The sequence below is a fragment of the Delphinapterus leucas genome, chromosome 17, assembly GCF_059928025.1.
Source record: "Delphinapterus leucas isolate spDelLeu-1000000601 "Yukka" chromosome 17, BTC_Dleu_Yukka2, whole genome shotgun sequence".
Lineage (NCBI taxonomy): Eukaryota > Metazoa > Chordata > Mammalia > Artiodactyla > Monodontidae > Delphinapterus > Delphinapterus leucas.
The window spans coordinates 56981451-57001066 of record NC_143145.1 but is presented as its reverse complement, the minus strand read 5'-3'; the positions used below and the strand labels follow the sequence as shown (position 1 = coordinate 57001066).

Genomic DNA, 19616 nt, shown 5'->3' with positions numbered 1-19616 from the left:
TGAAGAAAATTTTAAAACTTTGTATACTCAAAATGCATATACCTAAAATATTCCATACCCCCAATTAAGAACTCCTGCTTTAGAGGCCCACTCAGTGAAAGAGGGATGTTAGGGCAAGAGCCTGACATTAGAGCTGAGATGAAACTGAAACAGTAAATAGACAAGGATATTAATAGGTGCATACTTTATATCACCCTTGGCAGCATTTACAGTCTTTACTAGAGCCTTGTGAAATAGTTTGGCCATAAGATAATTTCCTTACACAGAGAAGGAGACTAAAGCCCTTATTGATTACTGATTTACCTTTAGCTCATAGTTCAGAGCTGTGAGAAAATGGACATTCGTGTTGTTTTGTTTTGCTTTGCCTTGACTTTTCTCCTCTTGTTCTTTCTTTTACTCCCATTTATTGTCTCTCTTAACCATGAATAATACCACAATAAGGGATATTCACACCATTATCCAAAATAATGGTTATTCATAATCATGCCATGCCCCTTTTTACAGGTTAAAATCTGTTTTAACTTTAAGAAGATAAAACAGTCATTCTTTATAAAAAAACTCTCATCACACTAGGAATAGAAGGCAATGTCCTCAGTTTGATAAAGGGCATCAACAAAAAAGATAAACCCTAACATCATTCTTAACGGTGATACCTTGAATATTTCTCATTGAGATTGGGAACAAGGCAAAGATGTCCACTCTCACCACTTTTGTTCTACATTGTACCAGATTCCTGAGCCAATGCAGTAAGGCAAAAGTAGAAGCAAAAAGATTGAAAAGAAGTAAAACTGCCTTTATTCACAGATGATAACATGATTGTTGACTTAGAAAAATCCTAAGGGACCTACCAAAAAACTACTAGAAATAATAGTGAATTTAGTAAGACTGTAAGGTACAAGGTCAGTGATTTTAAAAATCAATTGTATATCTTCTATATGTTAGCAGCAAACATTTAGAAATTGAAATTTCAAAGTTTCATTTACTAAAGCATAAAAAAAATGAGCAAATTTAGCCAAAGGCCTGTAGGAACTCTACACTAAAAACTTAAAACATTGCTCAGAAAAATTAAAGAAGATTTTAGTAAGTGGAGAGATATACCATGTTATGTATTGGAAGACTCAATATTGTAAATATGTCAGTTTTCTCTAAATTGAGCTGTATATTCAACACAATCCCAGTCAGTATCCCAGCAGAATTTTCTATAGAAATTGACAGGCTAGTTCTAAAATTACAAGGAAATGCAAAGGGTTTAGATTAACCAAAACAATTTTGAAAAAGGACAAGCTTGTAGGATGTTAACTACCAGATTTCAAGACTTATTATAAAGCCATAGTAATTAAGATAGTGTGGTATTTGTGCAAGGATAGACAAAGAGATCAGTGGAACACTTAGAGAGTCCAGAAGTAGACCCATATGTATATTGTCGATTGGCTTTCATCAGAAGTAATATAGTTTAATGGAGAAAGGGGAAGTCTTTTAAACAAGTGATGCTGGATCAACTTGATATTCATATGGAAGAAAATTAATCTTAACCCCTACTTCAGCTCATAAACAAAGATTAATTTAAAATAAATCATAAACATAAATATGAAAGCTAAAAAGAAAACATAGAAAAATCTTAGTGTGGACAGAAGTGTCTTAGGAAGAACACAGTAAAGCAGTAGACCACACACACCCACAAAGGATATTGGACTTCATCAAAACTAAAAACTTCCTTTCAAAAGATGCTGTTAAGTAAATGAAAAGGCAACCTACACACTGAGAGAAACTCTTGAGACAAAGGTCTTGTATCCAGAATATATTAAAAACTTGTAACTCAGTAAAAAGACAATTTTTTTTAGAGTAAGTAAAGACTCACTTTACAAAAAGAAGCTATGTACTTTTTTTTCTTTTTTAAATAAATTTATTTATTTTTGGCTGTGTTGGGTCTTCGTTGCTGCGTGCGGGCTTTCTCTAGTTGCAGCGAGCAGGGGCTACTCGTCGTTGCGGTGCGCAGGCTTCTTATTGCAGTGGTTTCTCTTGTTGTGGAGCACGGTCTCTAGGCGTGCAGGCTTCAGTAGTTGTGGCTCGCAGGCTCTAGAGTGCAGGCTCAGTAGTTGTGGCGCATGGGTTTAGTTGCTCCGTGGCACATGGGATCTCCCCAGACCAGAGCTTGAACCCATGTCCCTTGCGTTGGCAGGTGGACTCTTAACCACTGCACCACCAGGGAAGCCCAAGAAGCTATACTGATGGCACGTAAACATTTGATGCTCAGTAGTCATTGGGGAATTGCAAATTCAAACTAAATGTATTACCACTTTGGGATACTGTTGGTAGTTTCTTACAGTGTTAAATATACATCAGCCTTATGCCCTGGCAGTTCCACTAGTAGGTGTTTATTCATGTGGAAATGAAGTATATTTTCACACAAAGACTTTTCCATAAGTGTTCATCACAACTTTATTCACCAAAATCAAAAATTTGAAGTAACCTAAATGTCCAACAACAAGGGAATGGATAAATAAATTGTTGTATATTTATATAATGAAATACCACTCAGCAATATGAAAGAAGTACTGGTACCCACAACAACGTGGATGAATCTCATAAACATTGTGCTAAGCGGGAAAAGAAAACAGAAAAGAGAGGGGATATGTGTAGTATTGTCTCATATTCTCAAAAATCTAGTCTGTGGTGAAATCGTTGATCACATAGAGCCAAAGATAAGGATGGTGGTTTTAACTGTGACAAGGGACACGATGGAAATATTCTACCTATTGATTATGGTAGTGGTTACACCGGTGCATACATCTGTCAAAGCATCTAACTCTGTACTTAAAATATGCACATTTTATTGTATGTAAATTATAGATCATAGTTGACTTATGAGAAATAAAGTATTATACTTTTTATCTTATTATGCCAAAAATAGTTTTCATCCCATATATAATAAACTGGAATTAATTTGAAAATTTCACGTATGTAGAATATTTTATTCCCAAAGCCTGGATAGATGAATAACAAGAGGTTAGTATATTTTTAATTTTAAATAGATAAGGTAGCATAGATTTAAAAAAAAGAAGAACTAGAAATTTATTTGTAATTTGTATGTCTAATTTGGGATATATTTATAGTAAAAGAGATTATTCTGGCACACAGCTGATGTTTTTCTTGATGAATAGTTACTTTAAATGTTTTCAGTTTAAGTTCAGTAAACATGGGTGAGATAAAGTGCCATAGAATTCTGCATGTTAAATTGCCACAGATTTTGTTGGATTTGCTTACTGTGACCTTTATTTGATGTACACATAGCTGTTTACATAATTATGCATGTGCATAGCTGGGCATTAGCAGATTTCAGTCACATGGTTACTCTCTTCACTAAATCTTTACTGTGACCTGATACTGTGCTCCTTTCCCAGGTCATGTTGTGTGGCATGCAGGAGGTTGACTTAGCAGATTGGCAGAGAAACACGGTGTATCGACATTATACCAGAAACAGCAAGCAGATCATCTGGTTTTGGCAGGTATTTGCTTTTATCTTTTTGAATCAAAGTACTCAAAGAAAATGTTTTCTAATGAAATGGGGGTTTGAAAACTGTTCACTTTTAAAGTTGAGACTGCTTTTAGACATGGTATTTAGTCTTTGAATTTTAAGTCGGAAGTGCATAGCGTGAATACTTGTTAAAGGATTTTCCATTGCTTTTTTCCTAAAGGAAAGAATAAGTGACTATCTTCTTTAAATAATAGTTTAATGGTAATAGTTGTAGGTATAACATTTTTTTCTAGTAGTATGAAAGTATTCTATAAATTCCACTTAATTCTAGAAGTAAATGAGGAAGTATGTTTTTAATGAGAAAGTCAATGCAGATACTTAATTCCTCTAAAGGTGATAATATGCCAGGGAGTTAGAACAATCTAGAGGATAATGTCCAGGAATGACTTTTCTTTCCTCTCTCTCCTTTCTCTCTCTCTCACACACTCTTTCTCTCTCTTTCCCTCTCCTTTCTTTTGTTTATGTTTGTGTGTTGTTTGAAATTTAAAATCTCTAGGCCAGGGATATTATCCACATAAATTTACTAATTGAGACTCATTTGAGCAGCTTAGTAACTGAATATCTGGTGTACTTGTGCTTAACTGTTTCACTTTCAGGTGAAAAGCCTGGGTTTTTCTGTTACTATAGAAAGATTTTCCAAAGGTTGCATCTTTTCATAAGGATATGTCATATGTTTATTGCTCCATACTTTAAAGAAGTGTGGACACTTCTAGAAATTTATCCTATGGATACACTTCACATATGCAAAATGGCTCATACCAGAGTATTTATTGCTACATTATTGGTACACTAGTGAAGACCTGAGACACCTAAATGTCCGTCGGGGGAAACTGAGTAAATAAATTGTAATATATCCATTATGTAATTCTGTACCTTGTCATCATTCTTTTTCTTAATGCAAATTGACAAAAATATTGGAGGATAATATTTTTCAATACAATATTAAGGGAAAAAAAGGTGTGTATATTATTTGGTTAAAAGGAAAATATATATTCTGCATAGACAGAGTGTCTGCTAGTGTATGAATACAGCATCTGTAAAGGTAGAGGGCACGCGAGCAGCAGTTGCAGAGAGCTGACATTGAGGCAGAGGTGCATGTGTGGGATGCTCTTCCTGCTGTGCCCTTCTACTGCCTTTGAGTTCCACACTATGTGCATGTATTATCTATTGTAAAAAAAAATAAAGAAATAAACAAAAAGGTAAGAATAACTCTATTTTCAAGCCTAAAACATCAGAATTGCATCACATACAGAATGTGTGCAGGTATCTGTAATCTTCCCTTTTAGGCTCATTACCAGCTTCTTACTCCTTTTGTTCCCTGACTTTCCCTTTGGACTTTGTATTTATATTCTCGAGGAGCTTAAGCCTTGAGTTATGTAAATCCAAATGAATAGTTGTGTTTTCTGAATTGGGTTTGTTTCTGGGACAGTGGTGAGGTTTATGCCAGACCTGATAATAAGCTGTATTTCTTTGTCTTGATGAAATATGTTGCCTCAGCACAATTCTGTGCAGAAACATTTTTGGTCATAATTAGCACAACATTTTGTCCTATTGTTAGCTAAAGTTTAGTCCCTGTTTTTAAGATACATTTCTACTCTCAGACTGTTCCCTAAGTTCCTTGCCTTCAGTTGTAAGATACTCAGACCAATTCAGATCAGTATTTCACATTACCCATTTATGTCCACTTTGAAAAGAGATAGTCTGTGAACTAGATATATTTTTAGAAGAATGCATACTTTAGGTTTTCAAGTATGAAGAAGAGAGTTGGGAAAATGATGTTTAGTGGAAGAAAAGACCACAAACTGTTGAAAGTGGCAGTTGGGAAGTATTTGTTCATCTTTGGTAGCTTATAGTGGAGAAGGGTAGGTGGCTCGGGTCAGGATAACAGTGGTTTAGAGCTCAGCCAGACCTGAGTTCAAATCTTAGTTCTGCTACTTATTAGCAGTTTGAGAAGGACAAATTATTTCACCTCTCCAGGCCTCCATTTTCTTATATGTATAGTGCGGATGCTAATGGTAGTAGCTATCTCATAATATTGTTGTAAGGGCCAAATACACAAAAAGCATATGGCACAGCACATGGCAGGAGCCCTCAACAGGTGACAGCTGTAATAGTGTAGCCCAGCCACAACATCTGCCCTGGTCAGTGGTCTGACGGTGGACAAATGACAACCTTTCTAGGCCTCCATTTCCTCTCTGTAAGATGGATATAATAATAACAATAGTGGCCAACCTATGGTGTGATTGTGAGGATTAATTGAAGTAAGAGTGATAGTGTACTGAGCATAGTGCCTAGCCTGAATAAATGGTGAATGCTGCAGCCAGTTACCACATATATTTTAAAACTAGTTTGTGTTCAATTTCTTCTTCAAGTTAAATTAATAATAATTAAATTAATTAATTTATAATTAAATTAATAATTTAAGGCTCTACTATTTTCACTATTGAAGATAATCTAGTATTTATTTTATATTAAAGTAAATTTGATTTTGTTACACAGTTTGTGAAAGAGACAGACAATGAAGTAAGAATGCGACTACTGCAGTTTGTCACTGGAACCTGCCGTTTACCTCTAGGAGGATTTGCTGAGCTCATGGGTAAATGCAGTTTCTCTGTAGATAATTTTGGGATAATAATGGCGTTTAGACATACAACAGACTTGAACCATAGGATTATTCTTCTGTGCTTTATGTAGGGCATCTACCAGAATAAAAGACAAAAAAAGACAAGTGTACCGAATACACTTGTAAGACAAAAATGAAAGTCTGCTCACAAAGCCTGGTTGGCCATTGCTTTGTGAAGGGAGCAAGATTCTGTAGAAATACTTATCTTTCCACTTTGTAATTCTTATTCCTGGATTTTTGCAGCAGTAAGAAGCTTCTCTAGGCAGAAGTAACTTACATTGTAGTTTATTCTGTATCATTCAGGTTGACTATGTGACATGTTCTATTATTTGACTAGTTACCAAAAAGTTTAAAGGACCAGATAAATTTTGTCTTATTTTCCTGATTTAGGAAGTAATGGGCCTCAAAAATTTTGCATTGAAAAAGTCGGCAAAGATACCTGGTTACCAAGAAGCCACACATGGTAAGTTCAAGAATCTTAAATAGGAAGGTGAAGCCAGAGTGTTTTTTTTTTTTTTTTTTTTAATGTAAGACCCAGTGTAATTTCTTATTCATTAAAGTAGTCAGAATTTCAATTTTGAGAACAGGCCGATTAACATAGTATTCTATAACTAAACACATTAGAATGATTGGTTAATATAAATACTTGAGAAATGTATCCATTGATTCAACAAATATTTAGCATACCCACTATGTACAGAATGAGATTGAAGTGCTCCCTGCCTTTTATGAAGTTTGCACTCCGTTGGGGATGGGGACACAAAAGACACACAGATAAACAACTCTTTGCAAATGCTAGGAGTCCTTCAAAGGAAACCAAGAGAACAACTAGAGGGGAACCTCCTTTGGATTGGGTGGTCAAGGAGGTTTCTTGGAAACTGATGTTTAAGTTGAGTTTGATAAATAGCATGCTGTGGGAAGAAACAGGGGAAGTGCACTCTTTGTACAGGGTCGTTTTTCAAGGAAATAAAAGATGCCTTGGTGTGAATGGAACTTAATGAATCGGGGAGGGGATAAAAGAATTTGGAAATGTAGGCAGGGGCTAAATTATGTAGAGCCTTATCGGCTATTATAAGGAATTCGTTTCTAAGAACAATTAGAAGCCTTTGAAGAGTTTTAAATAGCAGATAATGAGATCCAAGAAAAATCAGTCTGGCAACAGAGGAGAGAGGGAATTGGATGAGTGAGTGCGGGGAGACTAGTTATAGAACTCTCTTATAGTCATCCAGGCAAAAGATGGTGATGGCTTAAATGTACGTGGTTCTTTCAGGAGATCAAAACTATTTTCACACTAAGTCATTTTTGCCTTTTTATTGTTTTGACATTTGCACTTGTGGTACCAAAGTAATGGTGGGTCAACTGCTGTTGACTTAGCACAAGTCAAGGCAGTGGCACAAAACTGCTATCTCTGCATTTTTCAACACCACACATTTGAAGTTTAAAGCAAAAAAAAAAGCCAGGCTTATTGAAGGTTGTTCTTTATGAAGTATTAAAAACTATTAACTTTATTAAATCTTGTTGCTTGAAGTATGTATGTAGCTTTTTTAACATTCTGTATGACAAAATGGGAAGTCTGCATAAAGCACTTTGGTGGCTGTCTTGAGGGGAAGCTCTTAGGCAGTTGTTGAGTTGTAAGCTGAACAGCTTGCTTTCTTTATGGAACACTTTTTCTACTTGAAAACATGACAGACAAACTGTGTTTATTCAGACTTTTTTCCTTGAAAATTAATGAAGTAAAACTTGTCACCTTAAGGAAAACAACTAACAGCATTTGTTGGTGATGATAAAATTGAGGTTTCATGCAAAAATCAGAATTTTGGAAAACTTGTATATACCACCTTGAGCTTGACAGCTTCCCAAGACTTTTTTCAATATTTGAAAATTCTTTATAACTTGGTGAACCAGTATTTCCAGATGACCGACGCATGATGTTACAAACTCATGCATGGGTAAAACATGCATTCAAAGTGTAAAATAAACCAATGGATTTCATATAACAGAGTACAAAAAGTTCTTTGATATGATTTCAAAACCCACATTAGGCATAACCTTGTCAAATTTAGTATATTATCAAAGAATAATATCCACAGTTATCTGAAAAAAATGAGTACATCTCTGTTTTCTAACTGCATGTCTGTATGGGGACAGTTTTCATATGCTTAATCTAAAACAATATAGTCCCACAGAATAAATGCTCACATAGATATCAGAATCCAGATGTCTTCTATTAAGCCAGATATTAAAATGATTTGCAAAAATATGAAACAAGGTCACTCTTTTCACTACTTCTTTGAAAATAGTCTTTTTTCCATAAAAATTTTACTTTTATTTCAAAGTAAATTACTTTTAAAATTTGCTTTAACTTATAATATGGTAAATATCAACAGCTATAATTCACATAAACAAAAGCTCTTTGGGTTTCTCAATATTTTTAGATGTGAAAAGGGATCCTGTGACCAAAAACATTTGAGAACACCAAGTTAGATTAAATTGGTGAAATCCAGTGGAGGAGAGATTGTTGAGGCAGGGACAGAGAGTTCATAACCAAATCAGATAATTCTTTAAGAAAGATGAAAAGAATTGGGATTTTGAGTGTGAGTTAAGGAACTCGCCTTTTATAAAAACAAGAACATTTCCTTTGTTGTAACAGAAGAGGAAGGAAAGTTGGATGTAAACTATAGATTTTAGATTTTGTGAAAGAATAATAGAGTTAATCCACTGTTGGTTTGTTTTCTCAGAGTATAAAGTTGAGGTCACTGGCTAACAGTGAAGAAAGGAAAGACTTGAGGAGAAAGAAAGGGAGAGCTGTCAGAGAGTAGAAATATGGCTGAGAATGCTGGACAACATTAGATTGCCCACTTGGATCTACTAGTTCATGTAAAGTGACACTAATCTACCTAAGTTGTCAGATTTTCCCTGCCGTAATTTTCAACTGTTAAGGTACAAGGAATGAGAAAGTAGAAGGTTGAATTCATTCAGGGTTTGAGTTTGAGTTAAGTTCAAAAAGGAGAGAGAGGGTTTTAAAATATTTGCAAGGTAGTGATTATAATGATGGACCATGACCTCTAAAGTAATTATAATGATGGGCTGTGGCTTAAGTAAAAAGTGAAGATAGGAAGAGTCTGAGGACAAGATAGGATGGTGAGAAAGTAATGGATTAACAGGTTGGCATTTTAATTGAAATAAGTTGGGAAAGACAGATAATCAGAGAATAGAGTGTTTTAATTAGTAACTTCCTTTACTGGTGATGACAAGGTTCAAGGTATGATACTGAAGTAGAGGAACAGGTCACTGAGGAAGGGCAAGAATTGAGAGGCTGTGGCATTGCATGTCACCCATGTGAATGAGAGGACTATGAAGAAGGTGCCAGAGCTTTCAGTGAGTGAAGGAACATGGTCAGCAGGTGATAGCAAAAAGTGCAGAAAGAAGGTTGCATAGCCAGACTGTGTTTGCCTCAGAGGAGGAAAGTTTGTTGACTGGCTGCAGAGGAAATAGAATATTTCAGACTAGCTGGATTTCAGTTAAGGCAAGAGAGGAGTTGTTAAGACTATAGAAGCCTGCAAATCATAAAATATAAGTCCAAAAGAATGGACTGGAAAGGTCTGACACAGGTGGGGATTTAATTCAGATCAGGGGAAATACGGTTGATCAGTATTGGGATGAGAATTTAGATGAAAATAGATGATCCAGAAAGACTTGAGTCTTCGGTAGTGACTGAGGTAAGCAGTGCCATAGTCTATGGTGGAAGCAGTCTTGATTATTCTCAGATTGGGTCCTACTGCTTTCATCCCCAGTGCTTTGCTTAGTGAGGTGGCAGCTTTCAGGGCAGGGGTGCTGCAGGCTATATACAGTGTATAGCAAGCCAATAGAGTACTGTTCCCTTAGAGTCCATGAGAAAAGTATTGATGTCTTCCCTTTTGATATATAAGAAAATAGAAGTAGCAAACTTTACTCAAAGCTGAAACTAAAACAAAAGCTAAAATAAAACTTAAAATAGTATTCTGATATTCACATAGTAAGTACTCAACAAAAGATGAATAGATTTTAGTATGTCTTTGTCCTTTTGTAAGCCAGCACAAAACATAATGGCTCATGTCTTAAAACAGGACCCTGCTTTGGATGTTTTAAAGTAATACATTTTCTTATGTGGTTCAACTCAACATTTACGAAATGTCTACTGTATACAGAATGGATCTGTGTTAGGAGAGTAGAGATGACTCTGCCCTTGTGGGTTTTGGAATCTAATGGAAAAAAGTCAGTCACTCATAATACAGAGTAAAGTAAATGCTAAAACAGAAGTAAAAAGAGCTTATGTATTACAAATGCCAACTCTCTACATATATTCACCTTCCATATTATATACATGGATAAACATGACCATAATTTGTGTATAATGTTTTAATTTTCACCAAATCCAAGAATTTACAGCATTTGCTAGGTCCTCACATGTGAAAAATAAAATTTTTACTTCGTCCTTTTGAAAAAAAAAAAAAAGAGCTTATGGAGAGGGGAATTATTAAGTCTGTATAATATGTTCAAGGAGAATTCTTGGAGGAAGTTGTAGCATTTGGACTGATTCTTAATAATATTTTCATAGGCAGCAAAGGGTATTCCAGAACATAGGAGAGCCATAAGAGCATGGTCATAGAACAGAAAAGTGTGTGGTATGCTTGGAGAACATTAAATAAGTTGATAGGGGCTATACCGAACAGCATAGGCTTCCTTGCCCACTTCCCCATCCGTAGTCATTAGAAGCAGCAGAGGTTTTTTAAACCATCATGTCTTTTTAAGAAAGTACCCCTGGCAATGATATAAGGCTAGATAGGTTGTGAAGAAGTTAAAAATAAAAAGGATGCAAGATCAGTAGGCAGGAAATACTGATGGTCTAGATAAAAGATGATGGGGAAGTATATATAGGAGAATATAGTAGCAATAGAAATGATCAGGAGGGAAAAGATGGGGGAGATTTGGTAAATAGAATGACAGTTTGACAGAGGCAGGTGACTGGTTAGTATAGGGCTCTATTGAAAAATTTTTTCCTGACCTCAGCTCAGTATCAGACCTGTACCTTGAGGCATAGTTTAAAGGTGGGGGTGGGGAGGGGGCACACGATGGGAAGATATATAGTCCTCTTAATTGTTACTGTTAAATTAACAACTTTTCAAACAGAATAACATGGTCTGAGAAGAATATCGTTTTAATTGGCTGCCTTGTTTCAAAAGGCTCTTTCTTGATTTACAGGTTTCCTGACTCTTACAAGGGCAGATAACTGGTAGAAGTAGTAGAAGGGAACTGGATAATCTATAGAAACCTTCCACATGAGAAAATGAAAGTACAGAAAGGTTTTGACTTCTCAGAGCTATTTCACTAGACACTAATAGTGGGGACCAAAATCCAAAACTCCTGAATCTTAACCCAGCTACTCAGTGCTGTATCTTAAAAAAATTAAATGTTATTTCACACCTTTCTAAATTGTAAAACAATACATTGATATTTTAAGCATTTTCAATATTTTCTACATTTCATCAGTTAATCCCAGAAGGGAATCTTTGAGTCTAGCAAGACTGTAAGCATATTATTTTAGAAACGGTTATACATATGATGAGATTATTTGAAAAGACAAAAATATATATTTGGTTATTGACTGTCTCTACCCTAGAATGTAAGTTCAGTGAGGACAAGGACTTTACTTTTTCATCATTGTATCACCAGCTCCTGGAAAAATACCTGATATATTAAAGATTCTCAATAAATAACTGATGAATGAATTGGTGGGTGAGTGAGTGAAAGAAATGGACTCTTTAACCCAAGAGAAGTTAGGGGGACTCATGACATAATGTAACAATAATAGTATAGAAAAGAGAAAAATTAGTGCTTTTTAAAAAAAAATTCCAGCAGTTTTATCCATATTGCTACAATTATTATTTTTAATTCTAGCTTTCTCTGGGAAACGTTAAAATATTTTTGTGACTAGGTCTTAAATTTGAATTGACTGCTGTAAGAAAATTTGTATATTTAATATTATGTTAAGTAATAATACAGTAGTAAATTATGTGTTAGAATACTTCTGGCAAAATTTTTACATTCTTCCTCTATTTAGTTTTTCAAATGTGCTTTAAAAAAATATTGTATTAGAAGTCTTTTCAGAGTTTGTTTTATTGAAAACACATCTGATTTTGTTTTTGTTTTTGTTCAGTTTTAATCGCTTGGATCTACCACCATATAAGAGTTATGAACAACTAAAGGAAAAACTTCTTTTTGCAATAGAAGAGACAGAGGGATTTGGACAAGAATGAATGTGGCTTCTTGTCTTGGAGGAGCTCTTGCATTTAAATACCCCAGCCAAGAAAAGTTGCACAGATAGTGTATATAAGCTGTTCATTCTGTACAGTGAATTTTCTGAACCCCTCAAAGTATAAATGTTTTCCGTTCTTCCACAGAAATATGCAAAACAGATCATCCTTTTCTACTTTATTTATTGTTCCCTTGAAGTGACTGACTAGGAAAAAAATCATCCTTAAATTTTGAAGTTGAAGCAAGCAAGAGACTTTATTAAAAATAAGTATATATCTATATAAGCATATATGATAGTGGCTCTAGTTTTATAGAGCTCAGAGTGTATTAAACATGACAGCCGTTCATTCAAAAATAATCTGGATTTGCTTTACCTTGTTTCTGTTATCCAGGGGAAGAAGTACAAATTACTCCATGTATTTTTCCCTTTGTAACACCTCTTGAGGGTGTTTTGTTGCATGGCTGTTCAGGAAGGTATTAAGGGCTTAGGCCAAAATCTTACTTTGAATATGTTAAAAAATGCTGCTGGCTTTTCTTAAGATGGGTGCTTGAACCTGTCAGTTTGTTTTAAATAAATACAGTAGTTGAAAATTTTCCCTCTTTGCTACATCTCTAATATAGTCAGAGTCATGAATGAAACCGTAACTTACATGAAAGTCATATACTAGATCTACTACCATTTAGTTTATTCTAGAAATTGGAGAGAATTCACTGAGTAGCATAGAGGTTTGTTTACATGTTACTTTGGGAGGCTAGGTATTTGTGGAATTAAAAAGAATCAGGCACTTCTGTACTTTAGTTTTAAAATATGTGATGTTCTTTAAATTCATAATAAATTGATGCAATTTGATACTTAGGAACATATAAAAAGGTAATGTGAACTTTTCTGCTTTTGTTTGTGTTCAAAGTTTTGGTTTCATAAAGCCAGATGGATTGAAGACTTACATAAGCATTTGAAAACTCAAGTCTACTGATTTTCTGTTACTGTTTGCATATCTTCATTCCTCTTAAATTCATGAAAATTCCATGTATCTGAATAAGCTTATAAAAAATATTTTAGTCTCCCCCCTTTTTACATAGATTACTATTTTTGTTCCAATAACACTTTTTGTTTTTCATTATCAAGGACATTTACTGAACTACAAAAATGTATAACAAATTAAAATCTGATGTGAATATTAATGCTGCTTTAGCAAGCTGGGCTTCCCTATTAATATAAAAATTTAAATTTCCACTTGTAGCATTATTTCAGTATGTACTGTAAATTTCATTAACTTAAATTTTTTTTTTTTTACAACCATGGAACTGACGTCTTAGAATGCTACCTGTAACATATTTCACTACTAAGTACATACAGAAGATACTAGTATACAATTTAACTTCCCTAAACAGTAGTTTTTGTTTTGCCAGAATTTTATTTTTCTACATATTAATTTAGATGGTCTTCTGCATTTTTATTCAGAATCCATAGTAAAGATGAAATAAAGTCCGTGATCCACTCGCTTGAATAGACTCTTTTCCCAAATCCTCACTATTAATTTTCTAGTTATTTTCATGCCTAATGAATAAAAAACAAACAAAAAAACAAGAAAACTAATGTACAGAACAGACTATGCAATAGAGGGTGACCAGTCTTCAAAAGGGCTGCTTAAATTATACCATGAAAGTACCACTGCTGATGAAGTTTGCTGACAGAAGTTACTGTCATTCAGTAGAGGCATGAGAGAACATCATGTAGCACATTGGAATGAAGACAGGAAGCTTTCAGGGTGCCCATCCCCCCTTCTCACTTCAGGTAAGAAATTACCATACAACAGATGAGGCTACACAGAGCCTACGGAGAGACCAAACCAGCATTCTGGAGAAGGCTGGTTTGGAGAACTTACCAGGTCCTTCTATCTTTCATATTAATTGTAGAAATCCAGACCTATAGGCAGGATTTATTGTCTTGATATACCTACTCAGTGTCAGTGAGAGAAACCTGAGACTTGTTTTTCCCCCCTCTTCCCATCCCTGTCCTGTGCTGGGCCAGGCATAGAGAAATTAGAAGTGCAGGGCTCACTGTGCCTGAACACAGACACTTCATGAGGAAATCAGCAAACGAGGGAGGCTCAGAAACAGGTTCATACTGTCACTTCATTTCAGTGCCACTACCCACCACCACCACCGCTAAACAGCCCAGTCAGTGGGTCACAGGCACAACACAGTTTCAGCAATCAGATTAGTTGTTTGTCTTCCAGGAAAAGAAGCTACAAGTGGTGTTTTTGTTTTTACTACTTCCAGGGCAGTTAAAGTCAAAAGGGTTAACAAAACTCTTTGCCCTCCAGCCTTAGGTCAACCACCTAGCTTTTCCAGTTCTCAAAACTAGATAGGGTGGTATGGGCCAACAATGTCAGGCAATGCTGCTTCTGTTTAAAATGGCCCGACTGGTGTGTTGCATCTGGAATGGGAAAACTCCAGGCACTTAATACGAAACCATAGCTTTGGACTTGCCAGAATGTGGAAACTTGTAACTGTATTTCCCTTTGAGATTCCTGAGCTGTCACCTGGGGAGATGATACTCCTGGGAGCTGCATGGATATGCTGCTACACAGACTGCTGCTGTAAGGTCATCTTTTGAATGTAAGGAGGCCTGACATTGACCTGCTGGGTGAGCTATGGTTTCTGTCCTTCTGAGTAAATTGGGGCCAGATGAAGCCTACTGTGGGCTTTTTGAGTCTTAATATTTGGCTGAACCTAAGATCCTCTAGTGGGCATTACAGAAGTCAAACAGAAATCTTCTCCGGTTGAAATAGGCAGGCAGATGAGACAATAAAGGTTCTTTTATAAGTCCATTGAACTTAAAAGCCAAACTTGAAGTCTACTGGGGATTTGGTCTGTCTCTCAAGGGAAAAGCCCAGACCTCATCAGAGGAGCCTTTACCTTAATGAGGTTCCTTTGTACCTAGTGTATACTCTTCAGTCACAAGACAGAAACATACAGGGCAGTGCAATGGGCCAGAACAGGACATTCGTTAAATAAACTTCATGGCCCTTGCCAAAGTAATCAACCCCTCCTATTTTTTCTTCCCAGTAATGCCCAGGTACAGTCCAAACAGGTTGTATAGTGAACACCACATGAATACAACAAAAAAATAAAACGGGAAACCACCCCCCCCCCAAATCAACAAAGAGTAAAAGTCCAAAAGGGCCTCACTTTGGCAGCAGGTATACTGAAACTGGAACAAAAGAGGCATCTCCTAAATGCCAAATTTTCTCTCCCCAGTCTTGACCAAGGAGAACACAATCAGATGATAATAGCATTTTTAAATAATTTACTGATACTCATGGTAAATACATGTTCTTTAATCCTCACAATTCCATTAGGTTATTGTTTTTTTGTTTTGTTTGCTCCTTGTAATTATGTTTATTTTAAAAAGTGAGTCTGAGAGAAGTCATTTTTACAAAGTCCACAGCTGTTCCACAGTCTATGATTAAACACTCAGATAGGAAAATTTCTGGTAACAAGGAGTTAATTGAGAGCTTTCAGATTATAGTAGGATAACAGCCACATTTCAAATCAGATTTCTTCTCTCATTCTTAAAAGGAAGGAAACAGATGCATAAGAGGCAGTTATAATCACCCACAGCCCATGTCTGTAATATGTTTAAAAGACAGAAAACTACAAACTTCTGTTTACATGTATGTGAAGAAAAAGGCATCTCAAACTAGCAGCTCTGGAACACTCAAGAACCAAATCAAGTAGGGACTGCACAGGAAGGAGAATATAATGGGGTTCAGGGTTCATTCGCGGAAGTAGTAGATCCCACCCTGAGTGGAGAAATGCGAAGAACCAGTGTGAGAACTGGTAAATCAGACTCCTGGGCACTCAAAAGAAAGAGGCTGAGGAAGCACACATAATCAGAATCCTGGGAAAGTACCACATTTTGGAGAAGGCAACTATTGCATTGTAAAGAGAGAAAAAAGATAGCAGCTCTATAAAAGACCCAGCAACCACACTTCTGGATGTTTATCCCACAGAGATGAAAATTTGTTGATATAGTTATACCAGCCTTAAGTTCATAGCAGCCAAAGACTGGAAACAGCTTAAATGGCTGGCCTAAGGTGGATAGTTAAATAAACTGGTACACCCATACAATGAAATATAATCAACAATAAAAAGGAACTACTGACTGAATTTAGATGCTTCTCAAAAAGGAGTTATGCTGAATGAAAAAAGCCAATCCCAAAAGGTCACATTCTGTATGATCCATTTATATAATGTTCTTGAAATAACAAAATTATAGAGAACAGATAAGTGGTTGTCAGACTTAGGGATGATGGCAGGGAATGGGTTTGACTATAAAGGCACAGCACTAAGAATTTCTGTGATGGAACAGTTCTGTATCTTGATTGTGGCAGTTACAAAAATTTACGCGTGACAAAACTGCAAAGCACACACACAAGTGAGATCACTTAAAAGTGGTAAAATCTGAATAAGGTCTGTGGACTGTACAGTTTCCTGGTTTTGATATTGTACCATAGTTATGTTACCAATGAGGCAAACTGAGGGAAGGATACACAGGACCTCTCTGTGTACTGTTTTTTGACAACTTCTTATGAATCTATAATTATTTCAAACCAAAAAATATTTTTTTAAAGCCTTATATAATATCAAAGATAGAGCCTCGGGCTTCCCTGGTGGCGCAGTGGTTGAGAGTCCGCCTGCCGATGCAGGGGACGCGGGTTCGTGCCCCGGTCTGGGAAGATCCCACATGCCCGGAGTGGCTAGGCCCATGAGCCATGGCCGCTGAGCCTGCGCGTCTGGAGCCTGTGCTCCGCAACGGGAGAGGCCACAACAGTGAGAGGCCCGAGTACCGCAAAAAAAAAAAAAAAAAAAAAAAAAAGATAGAGCCTCCCCTCCATAAAAGGCTTTACTACTGAAAGATAGATACCTTATTTTACAAAAACTGTATAGTACAGGATATTTATTACTGAACTAATCCAAACCCCTTACCTCCCATTTGATAACCTGGTGTTGCTGGTAACTCAGCACACACAAAAAGTCACACCTCCAAAAAATAACATTCAAAGTCACTCTAAAGTGAAAACAGAAAATGAGGAAATTTCAGATGAAAATGCTCAACACAGAGAAAACAGTAAAATTCTTAAGCACAATATACTAGTATGAATTAAATATAAATAAATAACTGCAGACACGAAAATATCCAAATTAGAAATTCAAAACTGGACAAACAACATGAGGATGTGAAATGCCTGTTAACTGAAATCAATCAGGAAAAAAAAATTGAAGAGAAAGACAAAAACATCTCAGAAGTGAAGACAAACAGTATCTAAGGAAGAAAACATAAAAAAATAAGGGACATGGAAGATAGAAATGAAAGAAGCCAAGAAAATGAAACTGAGAGGTAAAAGAAAGAGAAGTGATAAATACAAAAGGCAAAGAAGATCTAATATGCATATAATTAACTTGAGTCCCTGAAAATAAGATGGAACACTTTTTTTTTTTTGTGGTACGCGGGCCTCTCACTGCTGCGGCCTCTCCCGTTGCGGAGCACAGGCTCCAGACGCGCAGGCTCAGCAGCCGTGGCTCACGGGCCCAGGCGCTCCGCAGCATGTGGGATTTTCCCAGACCAGGGCACGAACCCGTGTCCCCTGCATTGGCAGGCAGAGGCTCAACCACTGCGCCACCAGGGAAGCCCGGAACAGTGTTTCCTTAAGTGCCGTCAGGCCATTCTGGAATGAGGGACAATCTATAAGACAATTGGACTGGCCCCTTCAAAAAGTCAATGTTGTGAGGAAAAAAAAAGATGGGGTTACTGTTCTAGCTTTAAAAAAACTAAGGCAGAAAATAAATGCAATCTATGATCTTTGAATCTTGGTTTTTAAAAGTGTAAGACATTTTGGGACATTTGAGGATATTTGAATATGGTTGGATATTAGATGATGATAAAGAATTACTGTTAACATTCTAGTTGTGATATGGACTTGTATTTATTTAGAAGGATGTCCTTATTCTGAGACGATGAATGCTGAAGTATTTAGGGATGAAATATGTCTGCTATTAATTTTAAAAGTTTAGAAATATATATAAATACGAATATCACACATAAGTAAAATATAGCAAAAGATTAGCAGTTGCTGAACCAGAGATGAGTTTATAAGAGTCCAATATTTTCAGTTTTCCCTTCTGTTTGAAAATATACATGATAAACTGAAACAAACAGCACATACCCACAACATTACCTGTGTTTTCCCTTTGAGAAAAATCCACCTACACATACACTCTCAGATTTCTATAAGTGGCATTCAAGATACTACTTTTTACAAAACAAGATTTTTGTAGTGGTGGCACCCCCAGTATCACTGTCCTGCCTACTTAAAACATCTTAATTTCCATTTCCCCCTTGAGTTCTGTGATCCTTTCACCCCATTAGGGAATAGAATTTGAGCTCGCCTAGTGATAAAATCAAACCACTTGTAAGACTACCTCACATTTTAAAAAAGAAACCACTCCATTTTCAGTCCTCTCATGACTTATTTCCTTATGCAGGTTGGCTCCAAGATATATCATTTAACTACTTTATACCAAGAACTCTCATCATCCTAACCTCCTAACATTCACTGTACCTTCTCTGCAAGATCTCAGCTTTGAATCAATCCAACTAGAAAATGCACTCCCCTATGTCACCTCTTCCACAGAGCTTTCTTTTTTTCTTTTTTCTTTCTTTTTTTTTTTTTGTGGTAAGCAGACCTCTCACTGTTGTGGCCTCTCCCGTTGCAGAGCACAGGCTGCGGACGCGCAGGCTCATTGGCCATGGCTCACGAGCCCAGCCGCTCCGCGGCATGTGGGATCTTCCCAGACGGGGACACGAACCCGTGTCCCCTGCATCGGCAGGCGGACTCCCAACCACTGCGCCACCAGGGAAGCCCGAGCTTTCTTTTCTTGATCTCCCATCCTGATGTGATCCAATTCATACCCTTCGTATTGCTGGTGTCTCAGGTGCACAATAATCTCAGCCTCTAAGCCATGGATATCTCTCTATCACTCTTGTAGCAATTATTTCTTTTGCCTTGTTATTTGTGAAGAAGTCTAGAATTTTGTATACTTAATTTGTTAAATGGTCACGACATTAAAAGAACTGAGAAAACAGCCATAGAACAG

General features: G+C 36.4%; 1 protein-coding gene across 6 annotated transcripts in view; it reads left to right on the top strand.

Annotated features, from left to right (window-relative positions):
- Window positions 1-13953, top strand: part of WWP1 (WW domain containing E3 ubiquitin protein ligase 1) — a 117273-nt gene extending 103320 nt beyond the window's left edge. For all 6 annotated transcript variants that reach the window (XM_089898994.1, XM_022555059.3, XM_089898990.1 and 3 more), the window contains 4 exons: window positions 3402-3506; window positions 6035-6131; window positions 6549-6621; window positions 12355-13953. In XM_089898994.1, the coding sequence (XP_089755120.1) occupies window positions 3402-3506; window positions 6035-6131; window positions 6549-6621; window positions 12355-12454 (375 nt within the window). In that variant the 3' untranslated portion in view covers window positions 12455-13953. The remainder of the gene's footprint in view (window positions 1-3401; window positions 3507-6034; window positions 6132-6548; window positions 6622-12354) is intronic.
- The last annotated feature ends 5663 nt before the right edge of the window (window positions 13954-19616 follow it).